The sequence below is a fragment of the Protopterus annectens genome, chromosome 9.part0, assembly GCF_019279795.1.
Source record: "Protopterus annectens isolate FY-2018-M chromosome 9.part0, PAN1.0, whole genome shotgun sequence".
In the NCBI taxonomy this organism is placed as follows: Eukaryota; Metazoa; Chordata; order Ceratodontiformes; family Protopteridae; genus Protopterus; species Protopterus annectens.
The window spans coordinates 22194772-22213919 of NC_056743.1; the positions used below are offsets into that span (position 1 = coordinate 22194772).

General features: G+C 43.1%; 1 protein-coding gene across 1 annotated transcript in view; it reads right to left on the bottom strand.

Annotated features, from left to right (window-relative positions):
- ZDHHC13 (zinc finger DHHC-type palmitoyltransferase 13) overlaps positions 1 to 19148 on the bottom strand; it is a 3021844-nt gene that overhangs the window by 874518 nt on the left and 2128178 nt on the right. Inside the window, exon 12 of the mRNA XM_044082531.1 lies at positions 8229 to 8291. Coding sequence (XP_043938466.1) covers positions 8229 to 8291 — 63 coding nt within the window. The remainder of the gene's footprint in view (positions 1 to 8228; positions 8292 to 19148) is intronic.

Below are 19148 nucleotides of genomic sequence, written 5' to 3' on the forward strand. Positions count from 1 at the left end.
CTACCAGGATGACTGCAGTACACAGACCCACAATTTTTCTCTAGAACATACCTCTCAACCGTATTGAATTCCTCAGAATTTCCAATTTTTCAGGCTAAAATAATAGGATCCCAGGAATTCCCAAGTGGCCCCTTAAAATCACAATTTTTTTCCTTGTGCATTGCCAGCATCTAAACCCTGACTGGTTGTTACTGACCTCCAGACCTGCACCAGAACGGACTACAAAGTGATTTAATAAAATGTGCATACACAATCACATCAATATATTATACAATTCTGTCGCTATAATTAAATAGTCATTATTCTAAAATAAACAAAAAGCTCAAAACAGTGGCAAGAAAGAAAGAAAATGGCATATTCACTACCGGACAGTATTCTCAAGGCCAACAGCTAATTCTGCTAAATGAAAATGGAATATAGTTTTGAAATTAAGAAGTAAGCAGCATTTACGCAACAGTCAGCAAAAAATGGCAGAGAATCTGTTATATAATTAGACTTGTTTCTCGGTACCTGCCATCAAACTGAAAACCTGCTTTGGACAGCTGAAAAGATGGGAATGACCGCTAAGCAGCAAAACCAAAAAGTGACCCTTATTGCATCCCCCCTTCTTCTTACATTGTCAACAGTGAATGAATATTTCTACACATGTACTAACTGGCAACAAAATTCTTAAAGATGGCAACAAGGGAAAAATAATTTTATCAGTTTACATAAAGCCCCACATTTAGTCAGCAATTAAAATTAAAGATGCATATTCCAACACACCTTAAAAGGCTTACCATAATTTACTTAACTGCTGAGAATGACTATATTATTTTGCACACATGCGTTCTAAAGTTGCAGCTTTATGTCTGGAGAAACTATAACATGGAGGGGAAGTTGCAAGTAGGAAATGAATCAGAAAAAAATGTCTATTTAATTAAATTGCATAAAAACAAAACAATGTCAAATGCCATTCCTATTTTGTCATGCATCTTTTTGAAAATTTGGAAAACAGCCACAGTACACACAAATAGTTATTACACAGAACATATTACTAGGAAAGGAATCCTATTCGAGTGACAAAGGAGAAAATCCGAGGAGATTGCTAAATGAACAGATTACTTCCAGAAAATGCCTACAAACATTGAGTAACCCGCACACCCACACCATTACACTCACTAAGCTGCTTCAATACCTTAAAACGGACCATCAAAAAAAAAGCATGTCATTTTCTATCAATTTCCCTTTACATTTCATGCAAGTAGGCTGCAATACTGCTGGTTAGTCAGCTCCAATCACCTGAAAAGCTCAACAGTTTTCAAGCTACAGAACGTTACATTAAGACTGGAGGATGCTGAAACTGCTAACTATGCTAAATCCTACTACTTCTCATTTTTAAATGACTCTGCATACCCACTACAACACACTAGGAAGACAACTGACATAGCAGCTATTTAAAACATAAAGCACTCCTTACCACTACTAACTAGATACATTAGCCTTATAATTATTTCCAGACCAGCATGCAATCGGGTGGCCCAATCTGTCTGAAGAGCAGCATATGTTTTTCTTTCTTTTATCATTTTAACACCTTGGAGCTCCTCAGTCTGCTCACAAATATCAGTGTGCCCTCATGCTCCTTTTGTTCAAAATCTAGTTTCTGTTCCAAGTTCTGAGTTGCACATATTCGGGTTGCTATCAAGAAGGGCATCTTCATTTTTCCCACTAGGCAGTTTGCCATTTTGAGGGGACAGTGTTAGTTCTAGGACATGCTTTTTCACTTTGTTGGATATTAGTAACAGTTGTACAGGAGTATAATAAAGAGTCTGCATGAATTTTTTATTGGCATCTGTTCTAGTGTCTGTAATTCTGAGAGGTAAATACAGTCATTCATATTCAGCTGTCCTCCTTTTGTTTCACTCTGATTTGATAGTGCCAAGTGCCATCACTGACTATTATTGTTGTATTAGAGCTGCAACTTGTTGTGAGTTCTTTTATCCTGGTTTTCCTTGAGAACATCTTACTTGTAAATAAGTTTTGTGCTAATGTAGTTAGCAAAGGTCTTAGGTGCGAATATGGTATGCAAGCAGTGCAATCTGCATGACATACAGCAGTATGTAAGTTTTTGAGTCCCTTGCTCACAGCTTCGAAAGTCTTAACAAGCCCAGCCGAACTTGCACTTTAATTTAGTTAGATTGTTTAGGGAATCGTAATGTATGGTACGCATATCCAGTTTTAGTTTGATCCCACCAGAGTTGCAACTTGTTGTGACTGGTTCTTATATCATCCTGATTTTCCTTGGGAAAGTCTTACTTGTAAGTTTTTTTTTTTTTAACGTTTTGTGCTAATATAGTTAGCGAAGGTCTCAGGTGTGAATATGGTGTGCAAGCAGTCTACACGACATACAGCAGATTAAATATAATGCAAAAATCTGGACATACCGGTAAATCAATGAATATTACAAACAGTCATGACAGAAACTGGATGTTCATAACTTATTGTGCATAAAATGCATGGTGATGGTATCTCACAATTCCACTCTACTGAGTGGGGTTATGTAATTATGTATGCAAATGTTATGTTAATCAGTGTCCCACTTTTTAGCTGGTTGTACCTACGTTTCACTGGCCTTTGTCCAGATTTTTGTTGTTTCCAGGTTGAGAGGTATGCTCCAGAAAGTAAGAGAGGGGAGCATATGATTTCATGGCTTGTGCCCACTCTGTTCATGGGTCATATTTTGATATTTGATGAGGGACAGCAAAGAAACTCACCCCCCTGAAGAACACATCATACATTTATAATTCTTATTGAACCTCTTCCTGATGAGAATCCGTTTTTCCATCTGAACCTAAAAGAAGACCAGTCATGTACAACCAGTATTAAACCTTAAATTATAGTAGGGTAAAAAAGCAGAACAGCCTCTGGTCACACCTTTACTGGTGTAAAACCAGTATATTACATTAGGGTATAAAGCAGAACAGCCTTTGGCCACAAAAGGTTTTTCTGACAACTACTGCCACATGATGGTTGAATATGAGCTTATTGTCACCCTGAGTTCACAGGTCTCTCACCACAGGTTGTGTTCTTAGGGGGGTTGCCGTTGATGTGGTAATCAGCAGGGGCCATGTTTTGCCGAATGGTATGATAATGCATACTTTTGCATTTAACTTAAGGCCATGACTTTGACGCCAGTTATCTCTAGCTGTGAGACCCTCTTGCAGTACGTTAACATCATTTGGGGAGTCAATGACAGCACCCAACTTACAGTCATCAGCAATCTTGGTCTTTGCCTGAACATCTCAGAAGTAGATGCCAAACAGTAGGGGTCCCAGGACAGATCCTTGGGGAATACCACTAGTGACAGGTCTGCTGTCAGAGGTGGTGGCACCCACTTTGACCTTGTGGGTCCTATCGGAGAGCCAGTTGGCCACCCACCCGATGAGATAGGGATTTACACCAAGTTATGTTAGCTTTTCGATGATGTCCAATGGGGGATTGTATCAAAGGCTTTGGCCGAGTCAAGGTTAGCTGTATGTACTGAGTTTCCCTCATCCAGGGCCTTAGTGACAGGCTGAAAAATGTCAACCAGGTTCAATAGGCAAGATCTGACCCTGACAAATCCAACCTGTGTGGGGGTCTAGTGCTTGGAGATTGCCTATGTCCTTGTTTATGAGATCCATAATAATACATTCCATGTCAGAATTGTCAAGCTAATGGAGGGATAGTTTCCATCAGTAGTGGCACCACTTTTCTGCAAGGGGATGACAATAGCAGTTCTTCACTTTGCAGGAATAAAGCCTGTAATTAGGCTGTGGATGAATAAGGTGCTCAATGGCAAAGCTAGTTCTTGCTGGAGATGGTGAAGAATACAGCCTGGGATACTATCAGGTCCCATAGAATCTGTGTTCTTTGCCTTGGATAGGGCCTTTAACACTTGATCTACAGAGATGTGAGGTGTGGGACAAGTATTAGGAATGCTGAATGGGCCATTGGAGGGGATAGGGGGTGAAGTTTGTGCTGAACCTATCAACTAGCAGGTTGGCCAAGTCAACAGGATCAGTGTAAGTGGTACCATTTAATACTAATTTGAAACAAACTTGGGCTTTGCCATGGAGGTTTATGACATAACTGAAGAAGGACTTGTGGTTTCCCTTTGTTCTGGAGGCTAGTTTCAACTCCTAATTGGCTTTGGAGGTTTTCACTAGTGATCTCATTTGTTTGTTGAGGCAGAGGAGGGAGTTTTCCCTATTTGGAATTTGTTCTTTTTTACCCTTGGACAATGTTTTCTTCCTTTTGTTGTAAAGCCTGTTGATAGAGGATGTCTACCAGACAGGTTTGTGTTTCCTTGAGGAGCAGGTTTTAGTTCAGTTGGGTACGGCTGAGTACATGCAGCTGTACAGGTGCTTGTAGACTGCACTGGTGTATTGTGAATCATAGTTGTCTGCATCCTCTGAGGGGGTGGTGGTGTGAAGTTACTGATACCCTACCTTAGGAGGGTGTAGTCAGCTTTTGAGACTTTTTTTAGCCTGGTTACAGCTTGGGAGGGATAGAAACTTCGAATGAGACAGACTGATGATCTGATCTCACCAGGAAAGAACATACTTTGTGAGTGGTGCAGCAGTCACTCATGCTGGTACATACTGTGTGAGTGGTGCAGCAGTCACTCATGCTGGTACATACTTTGTGAGTGGTGCAGCAGTCACTCATGCTGGTACATACTTTGTGAGTGGTGCAGCAGTCACTCATGCTGGTACATACTGTGTGAGTGGTGCAGCAGTCACTCATGCTGGTACATACTATGTGAGTGGTGCAGCAGTCACTCATGCTGGTACATACTATGTGAGTGGTGCAGCAGTCACTCATGCTGGTACATACTATGTGAGTGGTGCAGCAGTCACTCATGCTGGTACATACTATGTGAGTGGTGCAGCAGTCACTCATGCTGGTACATACTATGTGAGTGGTGCAGCAGTCACTCATGCTGGTACATACTGTGTGAGTGGTGCAGCAGTCACTCATGCTGGTACATACTATGTGAGTGGTGCAGCAGTCACTCATGCTGGTACATACTATGTGAGTGGTGCAGCAGTCACTCATGCTGGTACATACTATGTGAGTGGTGCAGCAGTCACTCATGCTGGTACATACTATGTGAGTGGTGCAGCAGTCACTCATGCTGGTACATACTATGTGAGTGGTGCAGCAGTCACTCATGCTGGTACATACTATGTGAGTGGTGCAGCAGTCACTCATGCTGGTACATACTATGTGAGTGGTGCAGCAGTCACTCATGCTGGTACATACTATGTGAGTGGTGCAGCAGTCACTCATGCTGGTACATACTATGTGAGTGGTGCAGCAGTCACTCATGCTGGTACATACTATGTGAGTGGTGCAGCAGTCACTCATGCTGGTACATACTATGTGAGTGGTGCAGCAGTCACTCATGCTGGTACATACTTTGTGAGTGGTGCAGCAGTCACTCATGCTGGTACATACTATGTGAGTGGTGCAGCAGTCACTCATGCTGGTACATACTATGTGAGTGGTGCAGCAGTCACTCATGCTGGTACATACTATGTGAGTGGTGCAGCAGTCACTCATGCTGGTACATACTATGTGAGTGGTGCAGCAGTCACTCATGCTGGTACATACTATGTGAGTGGTGCAGCAGTCACTCATGCTGGTACATACTATGTGAGTGGTGCAGCAGTCACTCATGCTGGTACATACTATGTGAGTGGTGCAGCAGTCACTCATGCTGGTACATACTATGTGAGTGGTGCAGCAGTCACTCATGCTGGTACATACTATGTGAGTGGTGCAGCAGTCACTCATGCTGGTACATACTATGTGAGTGGTGCAGCAGTCACCCATGCTGGTACATACTTTGTGAGTGGTGCAGCAGTCACCCATGCTGGTGAGAACCAAGTCCAGAATGTTATCCCCCCTTGTGGGGGATGAGACAAGCTGTTCTAGTGCTTTAGAACTGATGAAGTCAAGGAATCGTTGGGTGAGTGCACTACTGCAGGAATAGTTCACCCAGTCTATGGCGGGTAGTTGATTTCACCATAGATCAGGGTGTTAGGGGGTACCTTGATGAAGTCAAGTAGGTCCAGGTAGGAGGAGTGGGTGTCCTGAGTCTATAGCTGGCTATAACTTAGATGGGTCTTGCCAACTGTCAGTTGCACCTGGAGTAATTCCAGTACATCATGCTGGCAAACCAGTCTGGAGTGTGCCTGCCCTTAATGAAGATAGAGACTCCACCACCCTTAGTCTTTCTGACCTCATTTTGGGTTGGAAAGTGTAGAATGGGGTACAGCCTGGTAAGGCAGAGATGCTCTCCGCAGTCCTTAACCAAGTTTCTATGACCGCAGAGACATCAGCATCTTCCAGTGTGAGGACAGCCTTCAGTGAGTACATTTTCAGGATAAGACTCCTAGCATTAAACAGCTTGGAAAAGTCTTCATGGCTTGTCTTAGACCAGCTACTATGGCATCAGTGAATTTGTTTCAAAAATGGGAGCAGAAGGCTGAGGTCAAGCTTGAGGAAGACAACACATACTACATAACTAAACTGCTTGTAGATGTCTTTTTTTTCCTAGAACAATGTGGATGAAGCAAGAAGATTTTTGTTGCAGAAGCTGCATCTATTTGAAAGCTAGGAAGCACCAAAATGAAACTAAATTAGATTGTTTCATACAATAACAAGTATCACAAAGACCAAAATGTGTCAGTATGACAATGAAATAGTGGCGGGAAGGACAGAAAATGGAGTTCAATTCCTCATTATGCACTACCCCCTGAAAACTGAGAAAAGCAGAAGGAGGTAGGATATGCCCACAGGAATTACCAGAAAATTGTCAGCTGTTGGCAGGAGGTTTTATTTTATTTTATCTGTTAACTGTGAAAGCCCACTGGTATAAGTATCCCTATATATTGGTGACCTGGGAACAATACCTGTTCAAGTGACTTGCACAGAATTACACAATACACAAATGGTGATGAAAGAAATCAAACCTTGTACCCTTAACTACAGGAAGCAAGTCACTGATAGCGCAGAGCATTATTGTTCTGCATTAATTGCCAGATCACGGTTTAACAAAGGTAAGGACCTCCTAACTTCAGCTTTACTCCGTCGCATATCGCCTGCTCAGAGGTGATCTCTGCCTAACATACAAAGCTATGTCAAACCCAGAGCTGTTGGACATGCTCCACTTAAAGAAATACCAATCCCTCCGAGCTACATACTCTAGGGACCTAAACCTTGTCACCACAATAAACAGAACATGCCGGAGGGACATATGCCTGTCCCAGAGACTTCCCATACTCTGGAACAGACTACCTGTCTATATCAAACAAAGCTCCTCATTAGCACTCTTCAAGAAAAATATTGATGATCGGATGGGAAATAGGTAATTCACCCCGGGGATCACCTCTGTGGCTCTGCTCAACAGTGGCACAGGAAAATAATTTTCTTGGGTGGCAAAAGCCAGGGTACCTTTTTCGCTGGGCTTGTATGCCCGATAGCCTAGTACCTACCTATGAACCTATATTAGACTACGTTGAAAAAAAATGAATGGTACAAATGGGTTAAAGAAAGGAGTAACAACCATTCCATTTTCTTTCTCAGTCTAATGCTTTTTTGTGGTGTTACCTATATAAGAAGAATGGCCATCTCTTTGTTACCTAGACAAAGCTAGTGTGGGGGTGGAGTCAGCATGTTACTGTCTGACTATCATCTCCTTTAACTGACTTTGCAATGAACACAGATAACTAAAGACAGGTACAAAGAAATATTCGGGCATCTGTTGTCTAATCAGACTTCAGCTAAACTTAAAAAGAGGGAAATCAGAATGTTCTCAGGCAACATTACATTCCTGTGGAAGTATTTTATTTTTGTTTTGATAACTTATTAATATGACAAACCCACTGCATATAAAAATCTCTTTTAAGGGGTGCACCAGGAGCACTTTCTGCTTATGTGACCTGCGCAGTCACACAGTATGCAAATGAAGACTCAAACCCTGCACCACAGGATGAAATTCATTAGCAGATGACAGAAAATTATCTGTGCCAGGCAGAAGGCAATGATGGCCACTGTACTATTAATGGAGATTATACTGACAGCAGTAAACTCATTTTTTTTCTTATGACATTCCACTATGAATTCCTAAGTCATAAAGATTAAAAACTGGATAGATTTTGATAAAAAAAATATACGATGAAAGTACACAATTTACTTACAAGGCAAGAATTGCATAGAACTCTGTAATCTAAGCAGCCAGCTTCAGCAAGTGTAATAACATTCTGAAAAAGAAAATATATGCATAAATTTATCATTAACATTTATAACATTTCTGTAGCAAAATACTTTACACAACATATCCCGTTTAGCATTTCTGAAAATGATGAGCCCATGAGGTAACGAAGTCTACATTTAACTGTTTCACATTCTAGCAAGGCAACTGGTCCACCAAAATGAAGTGGAAAATACCACTAAAATGAGCTACAACAGAAAAGTGACTTGTAATGTCAATAAAAGTGCATTTATGTAAGTAAACTTACCATAACAGTAGATGTTCTAATGGATCACCATTGCAGTAATCTATGCTACTTGGGTATTAACCCCTACACCAGCCAGCTTCCCAAAACTCTGGCTGCCTTCCATGCACTCTAACTGCCAGAAGCGCTCACGACACTCCCTATAAAAGTATGCTGAAGCACAGATTCTTCACAGCATTTCTTTCACAGGAAGGAGGCAAGAGCCCTGTATGCTTATACTAGGAAACTAAGTCACACTCAACTATAAATAACCCCACCCTGGCAACAAGAAAAAATTGGGGACTAGAGGGATACATGGCTACTGCAACAGTGATCTATTAAAACATGTACTGTTATGGTAAGTTTCCCTACACAACTGTACTATGTTTACACATGGACTTTTAAAACATTTACTCTTATGGTAAGTTTCCTTACACAACTGTACTATGTTTACACATGGACTGTTAAAACATTTACTCTTATGGTAAGATTCCTTACATAACTGTACTATGTTTACACATGAACCAATGTTAACGTAGCCTAAACTATTTGGGTAAATTCACATAGCTTAGTCAACAGCAAAAAAAAGGGAGGAGGCCAATACTCTAGGAGCCCCTGGAAAATGATTTTGGCAAAGCCTGTTTTGGACTTGGAAAATTAATCCAGTTTGTAGTGCTTTGTAAAAATGTAAATGTAGGGCCAAGTTGCTGCCTCTAGAATAATTCTAGAGTCCACCCCTTTCCAGAAAGCCATGGAAAAAGCCAATGGCCTTTCTGAATGAACTGTAATCCTGCCTGGAAGTGGTTTATTGTGGAGAGCATAATAAAAACTAATAGCATGGGACAACCAAATAGAAGTTCTCAGCTTACAGAATGGGACAAACATTTAGAAGTAATCACCTTAGAGCATGGGACAGCCATCTAGAAGTACTCAACTTACAACACGGGGCAACCATCTAAACTTACTCATCTTAGTCAAAAACTGCACTTTTTTTTTACCTTCACAGGAGGCAAACAGCTGCTCAGCTTTCCTGAAATGTCATGTTTTGCCTAGTTAGTATCTGAGCTGCCTGTGTACATCCAGAAAGTGGATTAGGAAAGACTGAGAGATTAATAATCTTGTTTAAAGTATACTCTGAGATGACTTTATGCATAAAGGTAGGATTTGTTATTAAACAAACCCCACCCCTATGAAAACTGAGGTAGGACCAACTCACCATAAGTACTTGTAACTAAGATATTCACCTAGCAGATGTCAGAAAAATAAGTAAAACAGTCTTCAATATTAAAACCCTAAAATCAGTCTTATGGGCTGGTTGAAATGGAGACTGTGAAGACTGGTAGAGAAGGGGTGAAGGCTGTCATCCTAGTCAAATAGAATTTGGTACATAATTCTATCATTTGTAAATATAAATATAAAATACAGGCTTGTTTTTTAAATGAAAGAAAACACAGTAAAATGTGAACTTCAAGACTGTAGCAACGTTGCCATCTGCTGTAAGGAAAACTAAGCCAAGCATTTCAAATGTTCTTTGAAATTAAAATTATGTTTTGTATGTCTTTTGAAGTTAGAATTTGGAGTTGATGAGTCTGGAGTAAGCAACCTAGATATTGTTTTGAGGCTAAAGTTAATGACCAGAATTTACATATGGAATGTCCTTTATTGCTCTGAGTGTAAAAGAATGTAAATGCAGTTAATGTGTCGCCTGGGAACTCCAGGAAGGGTGTAAACAAAGTATGTAATGTTTGAGCAGAATTGCAGTTTCAATTTAAACAGCGAGAACCAGAACTTATTAAACATTTTTGTCTTGATATCCATCTCATCAGCACTCTGTCTGTGTCTTAAGTAAGTTATTTCAGAAGTATGTTTTCTTGTAGTAATAGCTAGGAAATTAGAAGAAAGTTGGACTAAGTGTTTTTCTGTTATGTCAGAACTGTACTACTTATTTATTTTAAGTTTGTGTGTGATCTCTGAACTCTTGAGTAGCATTGCATTTTAGCAGTATTATCTTGTGTTTTAATTATTTATTATTAAATATTTTAAAAACCTTTTACCTGTGGCTGGTTTGTGTAGAGATAAGTAAGCTCTATAGTACATTGCATGCTTATAAGTGATCCTGTAATAAGCCCTTCCAAAGCCTTACGATTGCTTAAGTTACACTACTATTGGATAATAATATTGCACAGTAATAATTGGACACCCTTTTAAGGGCCTTTTAGTAGCTGATAAATATTAGCTGGTGGTGGCAGTGATTACTACTGTACAGTCTGGGTAAAGGGGCACAGCTGGAGAATCTGTGTCAGCCTTTCCCAGGAGTGTCTGTGAAGTTGTATAAATACTTATCTCAAAGTGTGTGTGTGTGTGTGTGTGTGTGTGTGTGTGTGTGTGTGTGTGTGTGTGTGTGTGTGTGTGTGTGTGTCAGGTACTTGGGCATGGGCATGAAGCACTGGTTGGACAGAGAGGGTACTGGAGGTTAGCTTGCCAGCTAGGCTGAGGTCTGGACCCTATAGCTGTGCCAGTGGGGAGTCTTATTGGGGACCTGGAGAGCAAGGGAGAACCAGCCCCAGACTGACTGTGATCTCTGTGTGCTCTTATGGGAAATTGCACTTTACTGTGTGTATTTGTTATCCTTTCCTCTCTTATGAGACGCCCTCCTCTCTGGTGTTAGTGGTGAGGATTGAGGCTCCTTGATTGCTGGGCCAGGGCACGGGTGTCACACATGGTTTGCAGTGGTGGGATCCACTTCACATACTAATTGGCTTATAGTGGCGTGGGTAGAGTGAATCCTGTAGCTCATGTACAGTGATTTCTGGAGGTGTTTTGTACTCTAAATCAGCCATGCAGTGAATACTCAGAGTTCAGATCACAATTGTTTTATTTCTTTTGTTAGCTTAGTTAGTCAGGGAGAGCAGACAGCATGTCAGCACAGGAGTATGGAAAGCTGACAAGGAGCCAGCTGGTGGAGATGTGCCAGGCTAGGGGACTGGTGCATGGAAACCTGACTAAGGCAGACCTGATTGCAGCCTTGGGTATAGCTGCATCAGAAAACAGCATCCAGGAGGACAATCAGACTGGCAGTGGAGATACAATATCCTAGAAAAATGGACAGCTCCACCTTTCTGCGAAGGACAATCAGACTGGCAATGGAGCTACAATATCCTCAGAGAATGGACAGCTCAACCTTTCTGAGGTGGACTTAAACATCCAGCTGGAGCTAGAGAGACTTGAGTTGGAGGCCAGGCATTTGGAGATAGAAGCCGAAGAAAAGAAGCATCAGAGGAGGCATGAGAAGGAAATGCTGACTCTTCGCCAGAGTCATGGAGGTAATGGGGAAGGGAGTAACTGGACCCCAGAAGCACAGCAAGTCATTAAATTTCTTCCGCAATTTAAAGAGGGGGATAATTTTTATAGTTTCATTCATATGTTTGAGAGGTTATGCAAAAATTATAGTGTTGACCAAAGGCTCTGGGTACAGTTCCTGACCCTCTTACTCCATGGGAAAGCTGCAGCATTTATATCAAAAATTCCTGACTCTGTCTGTTTTGATTATACTGCTGTAAAAAAAATGTCTTTTAGAATGTTTTAAGCTAACACCTGAAATGCATAGGAAAAAGTTTTGTGGTCATAGACGCAAGGCAGATGAAAATGTATGTGAATATTTTGCTGAACTGAGCAGTTATTTTCATAGCTGGGTGAGTGGATGTCAGGTCACCACCTTTGAATGGCTGGCAGACCTTTTGGTGAGGGAACAAGCCCTTAGCACTTTGCCTGAGGACATGAGGATCTGGTTAGCTGATGGACAATGTGCTACGTCAGATGAGTTGGGGAAGAAGGGAGACCTATACCTGGCAAGCAGGGCAGCCCTGCACAAGAAGGGGACCCCCAGTACTGCTCATGGGTCTAAAGGAACCCATGGTGGGCAGCACAGACTGCCCCAACAGAATCTGCCAGTAGCAGGGGAAGCCACTAGTCCAGGTACACATCCAGGAGCTAGGGTTAAATGTTTTGAATGCAACCAGTGGGGCCATGTGGCATACAGGTGTCCATGGAGGCAAGGTGGGGAACCAAAGGTGAGGGAGCTAGTAAGTGCAAAAGACAAAATGCTAATAGTAAGTTGTCTTGGGATAACATGGGCACTAAATTACCATCCTGAAGATGTCCTGAGAAGGAAGGATTTGAATGGGGCAGTACCATGTACTTATGCAGTTACACGCAGTGAGGCTAGGAGACAAGCATGCGGGTCTAGTAGCCTGGGGGAGACCCAGAGAGATTGCAAACTTGCAGCCAGGACTGGTGAGGTAGTTACTTCAGGGAGTGAGCAACGCTGTAGCAGTGAGACTGAAGGTGAGCCACAGCTGCTTGTGGGTACTGATGTTCCCTTGGACAGGGTAACTGCAAAGGCAGAGGTGAGTAGTAGCACCCAGGCTGACAGTGAGGCACCAGTGTCAGAAGATGCCAGACTTCCTGTGGAAGGGGAGCTGGGAAGGGTTACAAGGAGAGAGTTGAGACAGGCTCAGCTCTCAGACCCTACATTGCAAGGCCTGAGGCAGGTAGCTAGGGAGGCACCTGATTCACAAGGGAAGGGGAGTCTGTATACTGGGAGAAAGGGTTACTACACAGAGAGTGGACCCCTGAGGGAGGGCTAGAAGGTAAGAGAGTACAGCAGTTGGTAGTGCCTAGAGCCTACCATCTGGCGCTTCTAGCCATAGCCCATGATATTCCCTTTGCAGGTCATATGGGCATAAAACGTGCAAAGAGGAGTATTATGCAGAACTTCTATTGGCCTGGAATTTCCAGAGATGTAACCGGTTACTGCAGGAACTGTGAGCAGTGGCTAAAGGTAGGCAAGGAAGGAGACAAGGTGAGAGCTCCTTTGATGCCTTTGCCTGTGACTGAGGAGCCATTTCTGAGGGTAGCTATGGATACTGTTGGCCCTCTGAGTACCCCAAGTTCCACAGGGGAAAAAGTATATCCTAGCAGTAGTGGATTATGCTACACTATACCCTGAGGCATTGGCTTTGTCCTCCATTGAGGCAGAGAAGGTGGCAAATGCTTTGTTAGAGATTTTCAGCAGGGTAGGTTTCCAAAAAGAAATACTGTCTGACAGAGGTGCCACTTTCATGTCAGACCTGTTGGCTTGTCTGTGGAAGTCCTCTGTGGTGAAGCACATGAAGACCACCACCTACCATACCCGGACTAATGGGCTTGTTGCGAGGTTAAACTCTACAATCAAGTCCATGCTACAGGCATTTGCAGATCAGTTTAAGAGGGAGTGGGACAAATATTTGCCCCATCTGTTGTTTGCTTACAGAGAGGTTCCCTAGGAATCCACAGATTTTTTACCCTTTGAGTTGTTGTATGGGAATAGGGTGAGGAGACCTCCAGATTTAATTCAAGTTGAGTGGGAAGGTAAGTGCGAGTCTCACAAGGAGTCTGTTGTGGCATACGTCCTAAACCTCAGAACAAGGCACAGGGAACTCATGGGCTTGGCCCAGGAGAACCTGGCAGAAGCCCAGCAACAGAAAAAGGTGTGGTATGACAGGAATGCTCGAGCTAGAGAGGGTGCTGTAAGGCAGCAGTTAATGGTTCTCATTCTTGTCAGACACAACAAGCTGCAAGCAGCTTGGGAGGGTCCCTACAAGGTGGTAAGAAAGGTAAAAAGAAGTTATGTATCTACCATAATGTTCCATGTTAGTTGTCTTCATCTTGCCTTCCTTCTTGCTGTTTGGGTTTGGAGCCAATCCTCGACTCCGACTCGGCCATCTTCTATAGCTCGAGAGCTGTTTACTGGCTCGAGGCTACCCCTTATCCCAGAATGCCCAGCATCAGCTACCCAGATCTCATTTGTGATAGTGCACACTAGACATAAGTGAAGTAACCAGATACCTAAAAGCTGGTTGTCCAATACACCTACCAGGGAAAGAGTCATAAAATACCTGGCATATGAAGTAAAAAGGAGATACTCAGGCAGTGAAAACAAAAGGAACCTCTCAATCCTCTAGGAAGGGGGAAGGAGGGAGGGATGCAAGAAGGAAGGCGAGATGAAGACAACTAACATGGAACGTTATGATAGGTACATAACTTCTTTATGTTAAGTTGTCCATCTCGCCTTCGTTCTTGCTACTTGGGACAGCATCCCTAGCACCTAAAATACCGGGTGGCTCATTGGAACAGACTCCTCAGAACTGTAGAACCAAAGGAAGCTCTGCTCCGGGAGACCATACCCACCTTGTAATGAGAGATAAAAGTATGAGGGTTTGCCCAAGTGGCAGCTGCACAGATTGAGTCTATGGGCAACCTAGACTGAAAGGCTACAGAGGTAGCTAATGCTCTAGTAGAATGACATTTTGGTTTAGCTGGTAGCTCTATATTTCGTAACTGATAAATAAAGGTAATAGTATCAGATAACCATCTGGATAAGGTCACCTTAGAAACTGGAAAGCCTTTTTGTTGAAAGCATAAGAAAGATAAAGCTGGTCTTACTTTCTTAGTCCCTTAGTTCTATGAAGGTAAAAATGCAATTGTCTGTGCACATCCAGTTGGTGGAGCTTGTATTCTGCCTTGTTGCTGTGATTGGGAAAGAAAACTGAGAGATCTATGGATTGATTTAAATTGTTCTCTGAGCAGACTTTAGGAATAAAGGATGGGTTGGTCCTCAGGGAAACTCTGTCCTTGTGGAGCACCAGGTAAGGAGGACAAACACATAGTGCTTGAAGTTCTGAGACACATCTAGCTGAAGTAATAGCAACCAGAAAAAGTGTCTTCCAAAAAAGAAATTTTAAGGAACATGATGCCTACGGTTCAAAGGGAGGCAAAATTAAGGAAGCTAAAACTAAATTGAGATCTCAAGGAGGAGGATCTCTGACTGGGGGCCTAAGAAGAGATGGTCTTCTCATAAAGGCCTTGCAGAGCTTATGAGACATTATGATAGAATTTGACATACCGATATGAAAATTAGAAATGGCAGCTAGCTGAACTCTAATGGTAGTGGAAGCCGCACCAGACTGAAAGAGTTGTGCTAGAAATTCAAGAACTTCATGGACTGGGGCTGAGAAGGGATCCAAATTTCTAGATTCTGCCCAGTAAGAAAACGGTTTCCATTTACTAGCATACATTTGCCTCGTAGTAGACTTATGGGAGGAAACACTAATATCACGTTCTGCTGGGGAGATATTGGAAAGCCTGGCTAAGGTTAGGAAGTGGAGTAACCAAGTGTAATCTGGAGAGTTTGAAGGGATTGGTGCAAACTGCCTGATTGGTGAATCAGAAGATCTGGAACCGGGTCCAGACTCCACGGTTGATCCAGAAGGTGGAGGGTGCAGGAACAGGAACCATATCTGTCGAGGCCAATATGGGGCAATGAGGATCATTTTGCAACCCAACAATTTTGCTTTCTGTATAAGTCTTGGTATTAGGGGAAAGGGGGGAAAAGCATAAAGGAGATGTTCTTCATCTCACATTGCTGCAGTCCTAACACTAGGGTAGTCCGCTGTCCCAGTCGGCCCGAATACCAAAGTATAAGGCTGACGTCGGTCAAGGCGCATTAGTCTGACGTCAGGACGTCAGGGTACAAATGCGCATGACCGACGTCATATCCCCAGTCTTTTTTGCCGCATGGTCCGATGCAGAAGCAGTATTGCGAGTGCAGGTTGGCGTTCTGAAATTTTCTGAAGTCGGAGTTTCAGACCGAATCAAAGTTGGCTAAGTACCCCGTTGGGGAATATTTTGGTTTTTCTTGCCTCAGTATTTAACCGGATGTCAGAAAAAGTGAATAACTGTATTTCTTGTGGGAAACAGATACCTCATAGGGATTACCATACCTTGTGTATACCTTGCTTAGGGCCTGAGCACGACGTTGTTGGATGTCGCTCTTGTGCTAGATTTAACAAACGCACTATAAAGAGAAGATTAGACTGTGCCAGGTTAGTTTTGGGAAGCGGTGAAATTACAAAATGCCGGCGGAGGCTCCGACGCCCGCTTCGGCTAAAAAGCGCAAGGACAAAGCAGCAAAGCCTAGGTTGGAAGAACCGCCTGTCCCGCCGCCGGTTCTTTAGAGGGCTCAGTGGAGCCGGAGGTTCTGCCAGAAGTTTCTTTGGAGTCTCAGGGAGAGACTTTACTGTTACAAGATGTGTCCTCTCAGGAGGTAGGCCAGGCTGAAGGGGCTTCTCAGGTAGCTGTTCTCCCCTCCCTTCTTAAGGTGGTTAGGCCCTCCCCTTCTGTTTCCAAGGCTTCGAGAGGCAGGCCAGGTTTAACTTCAGTGGGTGTCTCTCCTAGTTCTTCAGGGTCTCTGCCTAAGAAACATATGCTTAAAATGGCAGAAGATTTGATTACTATGATTAGAGGTTCTATGCCCCCTCCTGATAAGAGGCCTAGGGTGGAACCTGAGCTTGAGAGTTTTGAGCAGTGTTCGGAGGCTTCTGAGTCTTCGGCTGAAGACTTACAGGAGTATCCTCCTTATTCTGATTCTGATGTAGATGATTCTACTCCTTCAGCTTCTCCTCCTGAGGATTTTTCTTTTTCAGAGACTCTTCATTCCATGAGGGAGCATTTTAAATGGGAAGGTCAAGATTTCTCTGATTCCAGGAAAAGGCTTAGGGAATTTTGTTTCTACCCCAGCATAGGCCTTTAGCTATACCTCCTGTTCTGGATGTGGTGGAAGATGTTTTGCAGAGGCTTCCCTGAACCCTGATTCTTTGCCTCCTGCCCCAGTTAAACCGGATAGGTATTATAGGGTGCCTGAAGCTCATAAGTATCTTTTAAGAGTCCTAGGGCAGACCCAGACACTGTTTCTCAGGGGCCTAAAGGTGTTAAGGCTTCTGTTGTTAAAAATCCTGTTCCTCCTGATAAAGAGGCAAGGGCTTTGGATAGATGGGGAAAGAAGGTGTATACTTCTTCCACTTTAGCCATGAGGGCTTTGAATTGCCAGTTCCACATGTTAAAATACCAAAATTATCTCCTTTCACAATTGAAGTCTAAGGTGGATGCTCTGGCGGAAGGTATTGAGTGTAAAGAGTTGCAGGATTTAGTTCATGTTTCTGAACAGGTGGGTAAGCATTCTTTGCAATGTGGTTTTGATGCTGTACAGGCCTCTTCGAGGGTGGCTGCCACTGGTTCTGTTCTTCGCAGGCACGCCTGGCTGAGGGATCAGAATTTAGCTGAGCATGTTAAGACAAGGATTTTAGATGCTCCGTTACAATCTGATGTGTTGTTTGGTTCGCCTGTGGAAGCAGTTTTAAAGAAAATGGAGGACAAGGCTAAGTCTATGCAGACTGTTAAAGATTTTTTGCAGGTTCAGCCTCCAAGTTTAGTAGAAATTGGCCTACTAAGGGGTGGACATATCCTTCTTATGATTCCCAGTCTAGGGGTAGGTCTAGACGTGGTAGGGGCAGAGCTCAAGGTTCTTTTAGGTCTAGAACAGGGAGTTCACCTGCTCAGTCTTCTGGTGAGGGCAGGGGTCAGTCCTTTCGTAAACAGACCCAATGACCTGCCTTTTCAGCTGCCAGAGCCTTCTCGTCTGGCAGCACCTTTGGGAGGAAGGCTGGCACTTTTCAAAGAGAATTGGAGTTTAATTACCCAAGACAGATGGGTATTGGATATCATTCACCACGGTTACAGGTTTTATTTCCATACCTTGCCTCCTTTCAAAGGCATGCCAGACATTCCTCCTCTACAAAGAAAAGAGGCTCACAAGCAAATTTCTCTGTTACTCCAAATAGGGGCCATTCAGCCGGTTCCTGTGCCAGAAAGGGGCCTAGGATTTTATTCTCGCCTGTTCCTAGTACCAAAAAAGGGGAACACGTGGAGACCAATTTTGGATTTATCTATCCTCAACACTTATCTGGACATTCCCAAGTTCAAAATGTTGACGTTACAACAGCTTTTACCTCTGCTGGGAAAAGATCACTGGATGGTAACTTTAGATCTCAAGGAGGCTTACCTTCATGTGCCTATCAGACTAAGTTGCAGGAAGTATCTGCGTTTCGAGCTGGGAATTCTCATTATCAGTTCTCTGCATTGCCCTTTGGCTTATCTACTGCCCAGAGTATTCACAAAAGTTCTGGCTCCAGTGATAGCTTACTTCAGGCTAAAAGGAATACAAATCTATCCTTACTTGGACGACTGCCTGATTCTGGCTCAAGAAAAGGAAGACCTTTTTCAGCATTTGGAATATGTGATAGCAGTGCTAAGATGCCTGGGGTATTCTGTGAACGAAATAAAGTCCAGTCTAGTACCCTCTCAAGACATGTGCTTTCTGGGTGTGAGACTGAATACAGCAACCCAGATGGCCCTTTTAACCCCGGACAAACAAAAGAATCTTTCCCTTTACTTCCATCAACTATCTCTTCAGTCCGGGCTGACTGCAAGGGCAGTCCTTCAAGCCTTAGGGTTCATGGCATCTTGTATTCCGGTGCTTCCCAATGCCAAACTGCATATGAGGAAGCTGCAATGGTATCTCAAAAATGTATGGACACAGCACTGCCAGGATTTGGACACTGTCATTCAAATAATACCTTGCATTCAAAAGGAATTCTTGTGGTGGGCTCAGGAATGTCACCTAAACAAGGGACTCTCTGTGACCCGGCCAGAGGCGAGTCAGATTCTAACGACAGATGCCTCAGACAT